General features: G+C 36.5%; 1 protein-coding gene across 9 annotated transcripts in view; it reads left to right on the top strand.

Moving 5' to 3' along the window:
* The window catches only part of FERMT2 (FERM domain containing kindlin 2), a 100,791-nt gene that overhangs the window by 56,775 nt on the left and 24,711 nt on the right, over nt 1-19,305 (top strand). For 5 of the 9 annotated variants that reach the window (XM_058293418.2, XM_058293416.2, XM_004449336.5 and 2 more), the window contains exons 4-6: nt 2,052-2,186; nt 17,958-18,183; nt 18,296-18,398. In XM_058293418.2, coding sequence (XP_058149401.1) covers nt 2,052-2,186; nt 17,958-18,183; nt 18,296-18,398 — 464 coding nt within the window. Of the gene's footprint in view, nt 1-2,051; nt 2,187-17,607; nt 17,641-17,957; nt 18,184-18,295; nt 18,399-19,305 lie in introns of all 9 variants that reach the window. The other 4 variants (XM_012518664.4, XM_004449334.5, XM_012518663.4 and 1 more) reach the window with 1 other exon arrangement.

The raw sequence follows: 19,305 nt of genomic DNA on the forward strand, positions 1-19,305 counted from the left end.
CCAGTGGGCCATGAGAGGACATACAATGTCCGGTAACTGTCGCTGCAGCACCACCCAGGATAACTCCAACGCCCAGAAATGCCCCCGCATCACATCTCTTCCTCCCACTCCCTATCCCTAGCAACCACCATGGCCACTTTCTCCACACCAATGCCACATTTTCTTCGATTACTAATCACAATAGTTCATGAATAGAATATCAGTAAGTCCACTAATCCATACTCTATTCCTCCATCCTGTGGAGTTTAGAATGGTAGTGTCCACTCCACATCTATATCAAGAGGGGGCTTGGATTCCACATGGATGCTGGATGCAGTTCTCCTGCTTTCAGTTGCAGGCACTCTTGGCTCCCTGGTGTGGTGGTTGACCTTCTTCACCTCCATGTTAGCTGAGTGGGGTAAGTCCAATAAACCAGAGTGTAGGAGTTGCAAGTCTGTTGAGGCTCAGGGCCTGGCTATCACTTGGTCAGTCCAGAGATTCAGGTCCCCTGGGTATGCACTAACCCCAGCACCAACTACAGATCCATTAAAAGTAACAGGAGAGGCTTGTGAACAAAAATCACATCTGAGTCCAGCTCCATCACACAGAAACACAAACTCCAAAGTAGAGCCAGCTGACATGGCACTGAACTCCATCTGCCATGACCATAGAACCTGTGGGTCTCTGTAGCCCTCAGAAGAACCAATATCTGGGGTTGTATCTACTTTATCTGTCTCTGGGACTCTGCTGAGGTGTGTATAAAGGGCGACCCCTCTGATAACCTCCCGTCTCTTTTTGGAGATTCATAGCCATATAAACTCATTTGTCCTTTCCATTTCCCCCTTTTATTCAGATCAAAAAGCATTTTTAACTCCTGGTATTATATGTAGACTGAGATATTCTGCTAGTCCGAGTTGACCCTTTTATTCAAGGTCATTTTCTAGTTACATCATCAGCTGGTACTTGGTAGTAATTCCTTGGCTCCAGGGAGGCTCATCCCCGGGAGTCATGTCCCATGTTGGGGGGAAGGCAACACATTTACATGCTGAGTTTGGCTTTGAGACGGGTCACATTTGAGCAACACGGAGGCTCTCAGGAGGTAACTCTTACGCACCCTGCAGCTCTAGGACTTGTTCTTATTTCAGGTACACAGGCTTACAAGCATAGTCATTAGTATCAAGGGCTCATTGTTGCATCCTCCTTCTTTTTTGGTCTTTGCCATTGGACTTGGGGGATTGTTGCTGTTCCTTTAGGGACTGTGATAGAGCTCCCCTGGCTAGGAGCTCAGCACTCCCTCAGTTGTTTTTCATTTTAATATCCTTTTAAATACATGAATTGCTTTGTTTATTCTAGGGTTCTCATTTCCATATTAATTTTAAAATCAATGTCTCAATATTCTACAAAAAAATCAAGTTTGGATTTTGACTGAATTCCATTGGCTATAGCTCAATTCGAGGAGAACTGACAGCTAAACTATTCTGAGTCTTCCAATTAATGAAATGAATATGGTGTTTAATATATCTGTAATACATGATATAATTTATTATATATATTATATATATATATTTAGGTCTGCTTTCATTTTTTTTGCTGCTTTCCTAGCATTCGTTTTACTTTTTGTCATTCTCCTTATATGAAAATAAATAACACAGTTACAAAACTTGTAGCCACTTGATATAAGAAAGAAGTTAGAATCACTTGAAATTTGAGATTGGTTATGATGTGAACATATATATTACATTTACTTCATGTTCCATGTGGACCTTATGGGAATATCCAGAACGAGCAAAGGGTGCCATATAGTACAAAGCTTAGTTATTATTTTTCCTCTTGGAAGTCACTGCATTTCTTAGATAGTTATAAATTAGTGCTTTGAGTAGATTTATTTATTTTTTAAGTATCCAGTATTGCAGTCTTTAACATAGCATTGATATCTGGAAAAACAAAATATACACATCCCTAGAAAGAAATTTCAGATTCTTACCTTAAAATAAATTGACAGATTTACCAAGTGTAAAGTGTTTAAATTTCCTTTTTTTTTTTCAAGTAAAGTAATTTTCTTGTATTTACAGACATCAGACACCCTGAAGAACTTTCTCTCTTGAAAAAACCCAGAGATCCAACAAAGAAAAAAAAGAAAAAGCTAGATGACCAGTCTGAAGATGAGGCACTTGAGTTGGAGGGGCCTCTTATCACTCCTGGATCAGGTGAGACTTTAAGCAAAGTACTTAACTTAATATGAGAACTATGGACTAGGTGCCTTTTTCTAATAGTGGAGAAATGATTAGTTAGGTCAGGATAGTGATACAAATTTTAAAAATAACAAACGTTCAGCATGTTTTGTGCAGGAGTTCTTTTTCTTTTTTCTTTTTCTTTCATAGAGTTGTAGGTTTACAGAATATTCATGCATAAAATTCAGAGGTCCCATATAACAACCTATTAACACAATGTATTAAAATGTGGAACATTTGTTAGAATTCCAAAATTTGTTACAATTGCAAAAGAACATTTTATAACTACAATTAACTATATAGTCTGTCATTTACAGTAGGATTCACTGTGTTGTACAGTGCTATATTTGTTTTTAAGATTTTTATTCTCGTAACATATACACTACTTAAAATTTCCCCTTTTAACCACACCCAAATATATAATTCAGTACTATTAGTTACAGTCACAGTGTTATCTTACCATCACCACCATCCATTACTAAAATACTTGCATCATTCCAAATAGGAGCCTTGTACATTTTAAGCCTAATTTCCATTCCTAATCCCCACCCTATGCCCTGGTAAACTGTATTCTAGATTCTGACTATGAATTTGGCTTATTCCAATTTATTTCATATTGGTGAGATCTCCTTTTGTGTCTGGCTTATTTCATTCAGTGATGCCTTCAGCGTCGGTACATCCGTGTTGTCACTGGTATCAGAACTTCATTCCTTTTTACAGCTGAATAATATTCCACTGTATGTATATAGCACATTTTGTTTATCCATTCATTGGTTGATGGACACTTGGATTGCTTTCAAATTTTGGCAATTGTGAATAACTTTAAAATCTTTGGAGTATATAGCTAGAAGTGGGATTGCTAGGTCATATGATAATGCTATACCTAACTCTGTGAGAAACCACCAAACTGTATTGCACAGCAGCTGTACCATTTTACATTCCCATTAAAAATGAACAGATGTTGCTGTCTTTCCACATCCTTTCCAGCACTTGATAAGTTTCCATTTTTTTTGTTTTCTTTTTTAATAGTAGCCATTCTAGGGGGTATGAAATGGTATCTTACCATGATGTTGATTTGCATTTCCCTAATACTTGATGATATGGAGCATCTTTTTCATGTGCTTTTTGGCTGTTTGTGTATCTGCTTTGGAGAAATGTCTAGTCAAGGCTTGCCCATTTTTAAAATGGGTTATCTTTTTATTGTTGAGCTGTAAGATTTCTGTCTATATTCCACATATTAAACCCTTATCGGGTATGTGGTTTCCAAATATTTTCTCCCATTCTGTAGGTTGTTTCTTACACTCCTTACCTTTCCTCAATCTTCTTTTGTCTGGATGGCAAATTCTGGGAAAGGGTATATTCTGGAAAGGAGTTTCCTAAATCAGACTTTTCTAGCTGGAACAAACCCAGGGATCCACAACAGGAGTGCCATACGGCTCCAGTCTGCATTGGATAAGGAATGAGGGAAGGGCCAGGAAGGATGCCAGGAACTTTTTCCAAGGTTCCCTAAGGCTGTGCTTTCTTGGCTCGTCCTCTGCACATCCAGGGCAACCCTTCAGTATCCTCTCCAGCCAGCTTTGAGGAAGTCTCTTCCGCCATCTTTGTCTGGGGCGGGTTAGAACAACGAACCACATTTAGAACGAGGCCCCCAGTGATCCAAAGTAGCTAATCAAAAGCTGTGATCATCTACTGGCCTTGCCCATCCCAGATCCTAGGGAAGTGGTTTTTTAAGTCCCTTCTGGCACTGAGGTATACCTCAGGCTGAACCCCGCTGTGGCCTACCTCAGATGTGGGGATAGGTGGAAGATGGGTGTTGATAACTGTAGCACAGAGAAAGCAGTTTACTGGTATTTACTGTAATTTATCAGTTTCTTACTCTGGTTCTTCCTTGCATGCTGAACAGTGTTCTTCTTGATACCAGGGTTTCAAAACAGTTTATACAAACTATTCCTGCCTGTTTAATAAATGTTCTAGTGAAGGAGTTGATTCCTGGAGCTACCTTCTCCGTCATCTTCTCCTAACCACCCTCCCCCATGCCAGACTCTTAATGAGTATACACAGACCCATAAAATTTCAAATCCCTAAGAAATATTTACACTGTACTCTATGCATGTGGTGGCAATTAGAATAATTGTATGTTCCAAATTAGAATCTATAACTTTTTTTTTAATAAGTTTTAGAGAGTGAGAATTTGTGGAGCTGTGGGGTGTTTTGTTACCCATTGTAACAGATTTTGAGTATGATGCTTCAATAAGCATGGCATCCTGACATTTTTAGACAGCCTAGATAATGTTAAAAAGTATTTGCCTCAGGGTATGAAAAAAATAAAAGAACATTTTCAGTTTATATGAGAGAAGATGATTGAGGAGCTAGTGAAAGAAATAGAAGCATCTGGGTAGTTTTGCAATTTCATTTTTAATAACTTTTATATCTGTTTCCTTCAAGGTGATACAAAAATGTAGGAAAGCTGGTTAGTATTTAACTTAAGCATGAATAATAGGGATTGAGTTAATATCAATCTTTTCACTGAATTCTTATTCTTTAGGGCTACCTTGATTAAGCCGTGACATTAATAATTTGAGTAACCTTTTAATATTTCCCATTTTAGAAAACATACCTTATTTAAGTTATATGGAACTAACTGCTTAGTATTGGCTATTTCAAGCAGGTTCCATATATTTTAAAAATACTGTTTGGTAGGAAAGTGGACCACAAAACAGTCAGAAATAAGGTCTATGGGTTTCTTTCTTTGGTTGTCTCTGATCAGTAATGACTGAAGAGTAGCTGTTTCTCGTTTGTATAAACAGGATACATTAACTAAGAGTTTATACTTGAGCAGCCACTCCCCAAGGAGGGGAAATATCATTTGGGTCAGTTGTCAGCCCCATTTTGTTTATCCTTAGTCTGTGGAAACTGCATATGTTTTCTTCTTGGCTGCTTGTTAGGACTTTTTGGGAAAAAAAGCATAAAAGTAATTTGGATATGTTTCTCTAATAGAGCAATAATTCTTTTTTTTTTTTTTTTTAATTTATACTTGAGAAAATTTACCCAGATAGAATTAAATAAAAAATATATTGGGGCATTTCCCTTCATTAGCAATTATATACATATTCATTAGATGATAGCTATGATTCTCCTTTAATACATAGCTTTCCCTTAATGCTCACAAAAGTCCTGTAATGTTGGCAGCAATGTCCACATTTTACCAATGAGGAAAGAACCTTCCAAGGGTTAAGTAATTTGCCCCAGGTCACAATACTAATAAGTGGCAGGACTAGAATTTAAATCCAGATCTGTGTGGCTCCAAAATGCTTCTAACTATTATGATACACTCTCCAATTATAATATTTAAAGGAAACGTGTAATTTCTGTTTAATATGAACATTTGTTAAAATTTTTGTTAAATTTCTTACATTTACCCATATATATACATTTTTTTAATGATTTTGATGGAGCTCATGTTATATTGTTAAGGGTTATATGCTTTCTTTTTTTAATATCTTTGCCATTGCTGTAAAATATTACATTAACTAACCATGTCCATAAGTTACATTAGTTGAAATATTCCTGTGTATTACCATATTCTTAACACTTTGTAAAAGAAGAGCATTTTTATATTTATACTATTAACCAGAGTCTTCATCCACCACTAAAATCACTATTATACAGTCCCTAGATTATGCTCTAGTTTCCTTTCAATTGACATTTACATCCACAGACTACTCCTTTCAGCCAGTCACATTTATAAATCACCAGTGTTAGTTATACTGCTAATATGTTACCATTGGCTTTATTCATTTCTGTGATTTTACAATAAACCTTTTAAAAAATTCTGTTTACATGGAGTACTAGCTCCCATACTCAGCCCCCATTCTATTTCCTAGTTAGCTTATTCTCTTGAGTTTACCTCTGTGAGTTTACTTATTGTATTTAGTTCATATTAATGAGATCATATGATAGTTTTCCTTTTGTGTCTGGCTTATTTCGCTAAACACAATGTCCTCAAGTTTCATCCATGTTGTCATATGCATCCAGTTTCATTTCTTTTTACAGCTGAATAGTATTCCACTGTCTACCCATAGTTTTTGCTTAAGAAAAATATTTCGTGTTCTATATTTTGATTTTGTGATATACCGATTACATTTGTCGAAACCATGAAACTGTAAACTTTAAATGGTTCATTTTGTAGTACATAGATTATACCTCAGTAAAGGTTATGTTTTTAAAAGGTAGTATTTCAAGAGGTAAACCACCATGAATGAAGTAATGTTTCTCAGATTATGGTCAAATTCTTAAATAGAATTATCCTGATAAAATATGTGTTCTTAAATTTATACCTTGTTTTACATGGCTGTGCTCAAGTAATCATATTGAGTATTTTGCCACTCTGTAGGTGTAACTTGTTAAATATCTTGTATCTAATTGCCGGTGAGGAGGGAACCTTTGAACTATTTCAGCCTGATCTCAGGTATGGGGAGAACAGAGTTTTTTTCTAAGTAAGAATAAATTTTACAGTATATAAAAATTTAGAAAGTATCTCAGGAACTTTTCTGAAAGCTCTTAAAGGCAGCTAGGCAAAAGAAAAGTCTAAGTGATAAAATAATATAAAAGTAATCAGTACTTCATTATCCAAGACACTGTTTTCTCTAGAACTGTGCTTTAATTATGAAAGTAATACACACTCAGTGTGACAGTTTGAATTTGGCAAATCCCCTCAAAAAAGATAGTGAATGAATCCATGTCTGTGGGTGTAAGACCCTTTTGGTTGGACTGTGACAATGAGGTGTGACTCAGCTTGAGTCTCTACTCTCGCTGCGTCTGATATTAATGGATAAAGAGAGGGAAAGGAAACCGCTGTATTTGATACAGCCATGTGAGAGAAGGGACTCCAGGTCTACCCACAGCTGAGCATCAAGGATAAAGTAGAGACCCGCAAACCTGCTGAATTGCCATATTGCCACATGGCAGGACACTAGGATCAACTGTAGCTGATTTTGGTGAGAAAACCATTTCTGATAGTGCTTTGATTTGGACATTTTGCGGTTTCAGAACTCTTAAGCTTTTACCCTAATAAATTTAGCCAACTCATTCCTGGTGCTTTGCATTACCAGCTCTGGGGCAAACTAAGAAACTCAGAAAAAATTTCAAATATTACAGAATTATGTATCTTTTCATTTTTGTTTTTAATGACTGAAAGACTGTTTAACATACTTATTATTTTTTATTTTTCATTAAGTGACATATAGTGGTTGACCTCATCTTTTTTTAATTATACAAGTAATACATAATACAGTCTCATTATGAAACATTTAGACAATTTAGAAAATAGTGTTAAACTGAAGGTGAAAGTTCTCTTCACCATATTCTTAGGCCATTCCCTCCCAAAGAAATAACCATTTCTTGATTGTTGAAAATAGTACAACTTGCCAGTACTTCTTTCCTCCTTTTTAAAACAGTTTTATTAATGGACCATAGAATTCATCCAAAATGTACAACCAGTGTCTCTCGGTATAACTTTAGAGTTATGCATTCATCACCACAGTCAATTTTGGGACATTTTCATTGCTCCAAAAAGAAAAACTCAGTATCCCATATATCCATGTATTGTTGACACTAAGCATTGGGTGGTACCTTTGGTACAACTGATGAAAAAAAATAGTACAATATTACTGTTCACTGTAGTCCAAAGTTTTCATTGGTTGTATTTTTTCCCATTACCACCCTATTATTAAGTTGGTGCAAAAGGAATTGCCATTTCAGACTGTGAATTTTAAACCATCATAACTAGGCTTCAGTATTAATCAAAATAGGAACCATTACAGTCAACAGATTTTTGCTAATGAGAAATAAGTTTGTTCCTGTAGTGTAAAAATCCATGCTTTGGGTTTTGACGAACTCTTGGAAAGCATTTTCTGCACCCTGCTGGTTGTGGAAGTGTTTTCCCTGCAAAAAGTTGTCAAGATGCTTGAAGACGCGGTAATCGGTTGGCAAGAGATCAGGTGAACATGGCAGATGACGCAGAACTTCGTAGCTCAATTCGTTCATCTTTAGAAGCGTTGGTTGTACGACTTGTGGTTGGGTATTGTCATGGAGAAGAATTGGGCCCTTTCTACTGACCAATGCTAGCTGTAGGCGTTGTAGTTTTCAGTGCATCTCATTGATTTGCTGAGCATACTTCAGATGTAATGGTTTCACCAGGATGTGGAAAGCTATAGTGGACTGGCAGCAGACCACCAAACAGTGGCTATGATCTTTGGGTACAAGTTTGACTTTGGGAAGTGCTTAGAGCTTCTTCTCGGTCCAACCACTGAGCTGGTCATCACCAGTTGTTCTATAAAATCCACTTTTCATTGCACATCATAATCCGATCAAAAAATGTTTCATTGTTGTCACATAGAATAAGAGAAGATGACACTTCAAAACTACCATTTTAAAAAAATGTTTGGTTAGCTCATGAGGCACCCACTTATCAAGTTTTTTCACCTTTCCAATTCATTTCAAAGGCCGAATAACCATAGAATGGTTGACGCTGAGTTCTTCAGCAACTTCTTGTGTAGTTGTAAGAAGGTCAGCTTCCATGATTGCTCTTAATTGGTCTTTGTCAACTTCTGATGGCCGGCCACTATGTTCCTCACCTTCAAGGCTCTTGTCTCCTTTGCAGACTTCTTGAACCACCACTGCATTGTACGTTCGTTAGCAGTTCCTGGCCAAATGGGTTGATGTTTTGAGTTGTCTCTACTGCTTTATGACCCATTTCTAACTCAAATAAGAAAATCGCTTGAATTTGCTTTTTGTCTAACATCATTTATATAAAATAGCAACTAATAAGTCATTAGCAAAAAAACATAAATCAAAAAATGTACATTAAAATGATATATAACATAACCACATTTATTTAAGAATGTATTCTAATACCAAATTGCAAATATCAACCTTGCAAAACTGTAGTTCCTTTTGCACTAACCTAATGTTAACACCTTGTAATAGTAGTAACATATATTTGTTCTAGCTCATGGAAGAACATTTTTATGTTTCTACTGTTAACCATAGTCATCATAACAGGGTTCACTATGTTACATAGTCCTATGTTTTATCCTCTGGCTTTCCTTCTGGTGACATATACGACCCTAAACATCTCCCTTTCAACCACAGTCACACCCATAATTCAGCACTGCTAATTATACTGAAAATAATGAATTACCATGACTTCCGTCCATTTCCAAATGTTTATAATTGACCTAAATAGAAATTCTGCACAAATTAAGCATCAGCACCCCCTTTTCAAGTTCCATTGTATCTCTTGGTAACCTATATTCTAGATTCTAACTATGATGTTGCATATTATAATTGTTCAGATCAATGAGATCATATACTTGTCCTTTTGTGTCTGGCTTATTTCACTCAATACCCTCAGGGTTCATTCATGTTATAATATCCATTGGGACTTCATTCCTTCTTACTGCTGAATAATATCCCATCATATGTACATACCGTATTTTGCTTATCTATTCATTGTTGATGTACCTTTGGGTTGCTTCCATCCTTTGGCAATTGTGAATAATGCCGCTGCAAACATAGGTGTACAAATGTCTCTTCACATCCCTGCTTTCATTTCTTCTAGGTGTACACCTAGTAGCAGGATTTCCAAGTCATGTATGGCAGTTCTTTACTTAGCATCTGGAGGAACTGCCACACTGTCTTCCTCAAGGGCTGCACCATTTTATATTCCCACCAATAGTGAAGAACTGTTCTTTTTCTCCACATCCTCTCCAACACTTGTAGTTCTCTGTTTTTTAAATAGTGGCCTTTCTAGTAGGTGAGAAATGATACCTCATATGATTAGTTTTCTTTAATTTTTATTTTTAAAACAAAGCAATTTTATTGATATATATTAATAAAGCATTCAAATCCACCCAAATTTCTTGATTTTGATTTGCATTTCTCTAACAGCTAGTGATGTTAAGCATCTTTTCATGTGCTTTTTAGCCATTTGTATTTTCTCTTTGGAAGAAAGAAATTATGTTGTTTGGCTTTTAACTGTTGAATTGATGGATTTCTTCATATATTCTGTTTATTAAACCTTTATCAGGTATGTGGTCTATTAGTCAGCCAAAGCTGTGCTGATGCAAGTACCAGAAATCTGTTGGATTTTATAAGGGGTATTTATTTAGGGTGAGCTTACAGTCACAAGGCCATAAAGAGTAAGTTATTTCCCTCACCAAAGTCTGTTGCCACATGTTGGAGCAAGATGGCTGCCAGTCTCTGCAAGGGTTTGGCCTTCCTCTTCCTCTTAAAGTTTGATGGTTGCAGCTTCTTCCAATCTCAGCCATAGGTTGGAGGGCTTGTTTCTTTCTGGGCTCAGCTGCTTTGTTCTCTCCATAAGGTCAGCTGTACACACTATCAGGTAAATGAGTCTGCTCCCTCTCCAGGACTCCAGCGTCAAACTTCTGCTATGGGAAGTAGATGTAGCTCAACAGACGGACCTCCTATATGGCAGGTGGATACTCTAAGGGTTTGATATCCAGGGCCTCCTGACTCGTGGGGTGAGCAGGCCCCACACGCAGTGCTGCTGTGCACAAGGAGTGCCAGCCCATGCAGGGATGCCCCTGCATAAGGGTGGCCCCTGCACAAGGATAGCTGCCCCGTGTGAAACCACAGCCCACCCAGGAGTGGTGCCACACACACAGAAAGCCAATGCAGCAAGATGATGCAACAAAGAGAGACAGATCCCAGTGCCACCTGATGAGAATACAAGTGGACATAGAAGAACACTCAGCGAATGGACACAGAGAACAGACAGTGGTGGGGGATGGGAGATAATAAATACATTTTTTTTTTAAAAAAAAACCTCTGCTGTGTAGTTTTCTGTGTGTTTGCCCACCAAGTCCTTAATCTTAATTTAACCAAGTAAAAGTGAAACCTCTGAGTTTAATAGAATCAAAGGGTATCATGCCCAGAGGAAGAGATCAGTTTTTCAAACGTAATATTTCTTTTTTGAAATTCATCAGAAATATCAAACTCCCATTGAGTAAGCTACATTTTTCATTTTCTTGACAGAGTCCTTGGAAGCAGAAAAGTATTTAATTTTGTGGAAGTCCCATTGATATATTTTTTCTTTTGTTGCTTGTGCTTTGGGTGTAAAGCCTTAAGAAATGTCCAGCTACCACAATATCTGGAAGATGCTTCCCTACATTTTTCCTCTAGGAGTTTCATGGACCTGTCTCCTACATTTAGGTCTTTGATCTATTTTGAATTAAAATTGTTTATAGCCAGTCTGCTTTGTGTTTTAACTACATTTGTGGGTATATACTTGTATTTGTAGTTTTGTTTTGTTTTGTAATATAAATAAGATATTTGTATATTCTACAGTTTTTTTCAGTGAACAATACTGTTTTGGCTGTCGTTCTGTGTCAGAGCATAGAGGCCTCCCTATTTCTTATAAATGGCTTTAAAATTTTCCATATATATAGGTTGTGTCTAGTTTTTTGGTTGAATATACTTCAAAGAGTTTTTGTGGTTTTATACTCTCAACACTAAAAGAAAATGCTCGTTTTCTGATCACTATTGAATGTTTAAAGTCTTTTTAAATTTTTACCAATGTGACAATAAGTGTCTTTTTTTTTTTAAAGATTTACTTATTTATCCTGCCCCCCCCCACAACTTGTTGTGTCTGCTCTCAGTGTCCATTCACTGTGTGTTCTTCTGTATCTGCTTGTCTCCTTTGTTGCGTCATCTTGCTGCACAAGTTGTCTGTGGCGTGCAGGTGGTCAGCTCTCCGTGGGACACAGGCCAGCTTGCCTTCACAAGGAGGCCCTAGGACACGAACCCAGAGCCTCCCATATGGTAGACGGGAGCCCAGTCGATTGAGCCACAGCCGCTTCCCGAGGATCATTTTGTATTTCCCTGATAAACACTATAATATGGTTGAACACTATATTTCATGTTTATTAGCCATTCCTCTTTCTTGTCTCAAATCATAGACTTTATCCACTTATATATTTTTTATTATTGATAGTAATATTTTTTAAAACACTTTTTATATTAAAGTTAATAGATCACAAAGAATAATGATAGTAATCTTTTGATATGTTAGATATTTTCTCCTATTCCAGCTTTAATTTTTCTCCCTTAATTTTGTTTGTGGTCTTCCCCTCCCCCCATACAAAGTTTTACTTTTTGTTTTCTCTTAAAGACTTCTTTTTATTTATTTACATCCCCCCTTGTTGTTTATGTTCACTGTCTTCAAAGTACCAGGAATGGGTTGGCTTTTATAAGGGGGATTTTATTTGAGGAACTTTTTCTGAGGCCATGAAATGTCCAAATCTAGGCATCACCGGAGACGCTTTCTCACCAAAGGTCATGTGCTGGTAGGTTCTGGAGTCTTGCCATGTGATGAAACAAGATGGCAAGTCTGCTGGTCTCTCTCTACTTACTTCTGGAGCTCAACTGTGATCAATCAAGCATCTCTCCCAGGGCCTCATATCCTTGAGCCTTTCTAGGCTTCTCTGTCATTCTGCAGCTGTAAGCAAACCTGGAGTCCTCTCACACGTGGCTGGGTCATAATCTCAGAGCTCCCTTTTCCTGTGTGTGTCTTTCTCTATGTCTCCAATTATACCAGACCCAGCAGCAAGAGAGCAGAGACCCAAGCTGGCTCACACCTCATTGATGTAGTCCAATCAAAAGCAATCTTATCAAGTGATCTAAAGTAAATCTGATGTAATCAAAGGGTACCACTACCCACAGGAATAGATTAGTTTAAGAAGAAAATCTTTTTCTTTTTGGGATTCATAAAAGTTCATACTGTCACAGGTATCTAACTTCTTTTTTTTTTTTTAACTACATTTTGATGGAAAATTTTCTAAAATGTATTACTTTAGTATTTTCAAGGATATATACAAGAAATGGCTATAATAACTGAGTTATCAGAAGCAAACTTGGCCCAATGAATAGGGCATCTGCCTACCACATGGGAGGTCCACGGTTCAAACCCTGGGCTTCCTTGGCCCGTGTGGAGCTGGCCCATGCGCAGTGCTGATGCGCACAAGGAGTGTGGTGCCACACGGGGGTGTCCCCCGCGTAGGGGAGCCCCATGCACAAGGATTGCGCCCAGTAACAAGAGCCACCCAGCTCAAAAGAAAGTGCAGCCTGCCCAAGAATGGCGCCACACACACACGGAGAGCTGACACAAGATGACGCAACAAAAAGAAACACAGATTCCCAGTGCTGCTGATAAGGATAGAAGTGGTCACAGAAGAACACACAGCAAATGGTCACAGAGAGCAGACAACTGGGGGGGAGGGGGATAAATAAAAAAAATAAACTGAGTCATCAGATAAATTATAGTAGTACCCTTGAACAATTACATTATGTAAGGCTTTTCTTTAACAAATTGATTTTAGTGATACATATTAATAAAGCATAAATCTATCCAAAGTATGCAATCATTGGTATTTGGTATAATCATAGTTGTGCATTCATCACTTCAGTCATTATCAGAACATTTTCATTATTCCAGTAATAATGATAATAATAAACCAACTATCAGTCCCTCTCTGCTTTCCCTGCCAATTATAGCAGCTATTCTATTTCCAGCTCCTAGTTTATTTGTATTTATATTTTATAAAAAGTCTTGTATATAGCAGTACCACCCATATTTGTATTTCCCATGAGGTTTCACTGTTATACAGTCCCATGTTAAATTTTTTAACTCTCCCTTTAGTAATATACATGACCTTAGACTTTTCCTTTGAACCACTGTCATACCTGTATAATTAACTGCTATTTATAAACATGATTTCTTTTCACCATTTCTATTCATTTCCAAAGATATATGAACAAGCTTTTTACCAATTCTGCACAGATTAACCCTCAGCTTTCTATTTTCTGGTAACCCATATTCATGTTATTAGCTCCATGAGATTACACAATATATTTAGTTCATAATAGCACAGTCATACAGTATTTTTTTTGTGTCTGGCTTGCTTCACTCCACATAATGTCCTTCACATTTGATCCATGTTGTCATAGGCTTCACAACTTCATTTCCTCTTACAGCTGATTAATCTTCCATCATGTGTGTATGCCACAATTTATCCATCCATCATTTGATGCATATCTGGGATTTTTCCATATCTAAGGTTTTTAGTATCTATCTGAAGTGGCCCAAGATGTAGTGCTTTTTGAATCCTTTAATTCTTTTTATAGTTACCGTTCCATGTAGTTAAGTAATCTGAATAAAATATGAGTGCTGACTACTTCAGCTACTTCATCTTACCTCATTGGTTTTTTTGCTCCAATTAGTTTTAAATGGACCATATGAAAATAACCTTAGTTGGTATGGTCACTAGAAATATTTAAAAGGAATTTAAAATGTACGTGTCTTCCTGACCCAGCAGTGCTGCTAGAATTGGGAAACAAGTGCAGAAATGTTTATTGAAGCCTTATTTCTTATAGTAAAAGTGAAATCAGTAACAGTTTTAAACAAATAAATTCACACCAACTTGGAATGGCTTCAGTAAGTTATGGTACAAGGGAGGCGGTTTATATAACTGTAACTAGACCGTCTGGTTTAGAGCTTGCCTCTAACTTCTCGCTCTTTACCTTGGACAAGTTATTTAATCTCTCTGTGCCTCCTCTAAAATGAGCACAGTAGGGTTATTGGGAATATTAAATTATTGCCATAGAATGCCTTACAAACTAAGAGCAGATTGGAACAATAAAGTGATAAAATATTAGTGACTCAGTCTTTCTGCTGGTGAAGGGTGTTGCCTTGATAATGGTAGCTTTTGACTGATCAGGGTGGTGATTGCTGAAGGTTGGAGTGGCTGTGTGAGTTTCTTAAAATAAGACTGCAGTGAAATTTGCTGCATCAGTTGACCTTCATTGAAGACTTGAACCCCTTGTCCATGAGGGTTGGAATAAACTCCAAATTCCTGTGGAATTGATATTTTACTTTCTCCCATGCATTACAAATGTTCTTAATGACACTTAGAATGGGGAGTCTTTGCAGAAGATTTCAGTTTTCTTTGCCCAGATGCATCAGACAAATCACTATCTATGGCATCTGTAACCTTAGGAAGATTATTCTTTTTACTCGAACACTTAGAGGCCATTGAGGATTATTAAGTGGCCTAATTTTTCCGGGGAGGTGCAGAGAGGCAGGGAAACAGCCAGCCGATGGAGCAGTCAGAACATACACACTTAAGTTCACTGTCTTAAATGGCCATGGTTTGTAGTGCCCCAAAACAATAACAAAATAGTAACACCAAAGATCACACATCACCATAACAGATACAATAATAATAATGAAAAAGTCTGAAAGATTGTGAGAATTACCACCAATATGTGACACAGAGACATGGTTTTCCTTTCCTTCCCTCCTTCCCTCTTTCATTTCTCCCTTTTACCAGTAGACTTGCTTGATGCCAGGGTTGCCACAAACCTTCATTTTGTTTTGTTTGTTTTGTTTTAAACAAAAAAACAACAACATAGTATCTGCAAAACACAATAAAACAGGTATATTCCTGTTCAGAAAGTTAAGAGGAAAGAGTGGCTGGCTGATTCTATTAAATGAAGCAATTTAGGGGAATACATTTTCTATTCATTTTTAGAAACTTCATAAACAAATTGTCAGTTCTAACTTTACACCACCCTTCTGAATACTAGTTCTAGTTCTTTATACAAGGAACAAATTTTCAGTGTTCTCACATTCTTAGTAAATGATGCAATCATTGAAATAAACAATGAAAAGATTCTGCCTCTTGAGTGCTAGAAGTTAAGTACTTTTTTTGTGTCTTATTTAGATGTATATTCTCTTTAGCAGAAATATTTTTGCCTAGCTGAGCTGCAGTCATATTTTCAGCCATTTAATAATTGTGGGATGCCCAATTACACCTTTTACAAAGGTGCCACAAAACTTTAAATTTGAAAAATACCAATCTGCAATCTGGTTTAAGGCTCCATTTTTTAAACAAAGCCCTAACTAAATATTACAATGTTCTTTCTTAAAAGTAAAAAAAAAAAAAAAAAAAAATCACAACTTTAAAAGTGTTCACATTCTTCGAATAGTTTTGGTGTATTCACATTGGACAAACATGTTAGGGACAAATACCCTGTGGTTAGCATGAGATCACATGTTTTTTCAGTAAATTTTTTTTTTCTTTACCTTTTCTTCTTAGTCTTTTTTTTTTTAAGATTTATTTTTTATTTATTTAATTCCCCTCCCCTCCCCCGGTTGTCTGTTTTCTGTGTCTTTTTGCTGCATCTTGTTTCTTTGTCTGCTTCTGTTGTCAGCAGCACAGGAAGTGTGGGCGGCGCCATTCCTGGGCAGGCTGCACTTTCTTCCGCGCTGGGCGGCTCTCCTTACAGGTGCACTCCTTGCGCGTGGGGCTCCCCTACGCGGGGGGACACCTCTGCGTGGCACGGGCGGACCTCCCATGTGGTAGTGGACCTCCCATGTGGTAGACGGACGCCCTAACCACTGGGCCAAAGTCCGTTTCCCTCTTCTTAGTCTTGACAACTACAAAAACCTTTAGCATTAACTTTTTCATGGGGAGATGTTATGTATTACATAGGAAAGGAGAGAGATTAAGTATATTCCTAAATTGGGTAAAGGAAAAGCCATTCTCTTCCATCATTCATTAACATGTTATTCCTATTACATATTTATTGCTTTAAAGTAACTAAAGAATAAAATCAACAGTTAGGACGTAGAGGTGATAAGAGTACTTTTACTTCATAGTGTCCTCATGGAACTGTTTAAAGTGTTTCAGAAAAATCTAACCTTAACTGTTGTAGTTTAAATGAAGGAAGATGTCATCAGTTGACTAATTCAACAAATTTTTATTTATGTAGCCTCAATTCTATGCCAATTACTACAGTATTGAAGAATGGGAAGATAAATGAGCAATATCCCTGCCTTCAGAGGTTTAATTATAAAACGTAACTTTGCTACCTTCTTCTTAGGGCAAATTTTAATATACCACCTGCCTTAGTATTTTATTTGTAAATATAAATTGGAACCAGTTTAGCTACAAACTGAAAAAACATTAATATAAAATTGTTCTCTTAATTCATGCGAATTTATTCTGTAACATTAAGCCCTCTTAAACATGGGGTATGATTTCAGGGGGTGATAAATGTAGACATGTTTTTCACAAGAGGCTAGACCAGAGCGTACCTTCATTCTTTTGAATTGGACAGAACTCTTGTTTTACTCAGGTCCTAGCTTGTGAGATTGTTGTTTTGTCGTTTGAAGTTATATGCCTCAGTTTATGATTCACAATTAGAAAAAATCTGTTTTTTCTTTTTTCCCTGTTTCTTTCATTTTCTTTCCCTTGTTTCTGTACTCTCTTGCCTTTCCTTTACCTTCTGAATTCCTTTCTTTCCTTTCCTATAGGCACTGATGTTCTTTACATTGGCCCTCTGAAAGGTGAGCCTTGACACAAAAAGTGTTGGTCTGTCTGCTTCAGCTTTAGCCTTATCTTTCATTTTCTTGAAATGATTTCTTTTCTAGAATTTTCACCAGCTTAATTCTTATGGTTTATTATTACATGTTCTAAGATTATACAAATAGAATTAAACGTTAATTTCACATGCTTTTCAGGACAGGTACAATAATATACTAAGCTTTCCCTCCAGAATGAGGCTCGTGCTTTACAAATACGCTTTATATCTTTGAGCATTTATTATTGAAAACTAAGATTTTGTACTTTATACTTAATGTCTATTTTTTGTATTACTTATTAGGAAGTATATATTCAAGCCCAGGACTCTATAGTAAAACAATGACTCCCACTTATGATGCTCATGATGGAAGTCCATTGTCACCAACTTCTGCTTGGTTTGGTGACAGTGCTTTGTCAGAAGGCAATCCGGGTATACTTGCTGTCAGTCAGCCAGTCACATCACCAGAAATCTTGGCAAAAATGTTCAAGCCTCAAGCTCTTCTCGATAAAGCAAAAATCAACCAAGGGTAAATTTTTAAATACAGATACATTTGAAGAATTTACTTATTCAACAAGATGTAGAAATATTTTATTAATTCTGTTGTACTTTGTTCTGCTGCTTTTGTTAATTTGTCCCAGGTGGCTGGATTCATCAAGATCTCTCATGGAACAAGATGTGAAGGAAAATGAGGCCTTGTTGCTCCGATTCAAGTATTACAGCTTTTTTGATTTAAATCCAAAGGTACCGAGGGTTTCAAGGGGTTTCTTTTCTTTCTCTTTCCTTCTTTTTGGTTTTGTTTGTTTTTTGTTTATTTGGATGTTTGTTGTTTTGGAAGTAGGTGGGGAAAAGAAATTGTTTATATAAAAAGTCTTGACAATTAGAAACCCAAATATGTAGAAAGCATCATTAAACCTTCTTTATTTAAAAAAAAAATGAATTTTTGGTTGATTTGTATTTTTAAAGGTACTAGTTTGCTACCATTGTATTAGTTTTTTGTACACCACTCTTTAACTGAACTTTGGGTAAAACAAAAGTTTTCTGAAAGATTACCTTTCCAGTTACTTTCAGATTATTAAATTATGCAACAAAAGATCTTGCTTCTAAAAAATTTCTTTTTAAATCACTTTTTTTTGGTCTGTATTTCTTTAATAGACAACATTGTTTGGGCTATGTTTTCACCCTCAGATCACTGGCATCATCTATGCTACGTAGTAGTTTGCTTTTCTGATGAGATTTGAATTTGTTATAAGAGGTTTTGAACTCTTAACTCTCTGTCATCCCGGAGAGAGGGGAACCTCTCTTGGCTACCCTCTCATCCTTTTCAGGACAAATTATAGTCTAGATTTTATTGTGTATATATTTATCATCTTTTAGTATGTTCTTAAATAATTTATACTATAGTAATAAAGATGGTTTTATTCCATTTTACGGTCACATCACATCCATTTGGAGAAGGATATGTATTTTATCAGCATCCTAAGATAGGATTAAGACATTATTGATTTGTGTTAACATAATTAAATCTTAAGACATTATTGATTTGTGTTAACATAATTAAATAGATAAACCCGTAACACATCTAAATATTTTCCACAAACTATATCCCCTCTGTTTTGGATACTGAAAATTGCTGATTCCAAGGACCTGC

The sequence above is a fragment of the Dasypus novemcinctus genome, chromosome 3 (assembly GCF_030445035.2).
Source record: "Dasypus novemcinctus isolate mDasNov1 chromosome 3, mDasNov1.1.hap2, whole genome shotgun sequence".
Classification (NCBI taxonomy): Eukaryota; Metazoa; Chordata; class Mammalia; order Cingulata; family Dasypodidae; genus Dasypus; species Dasypus novemcinctus.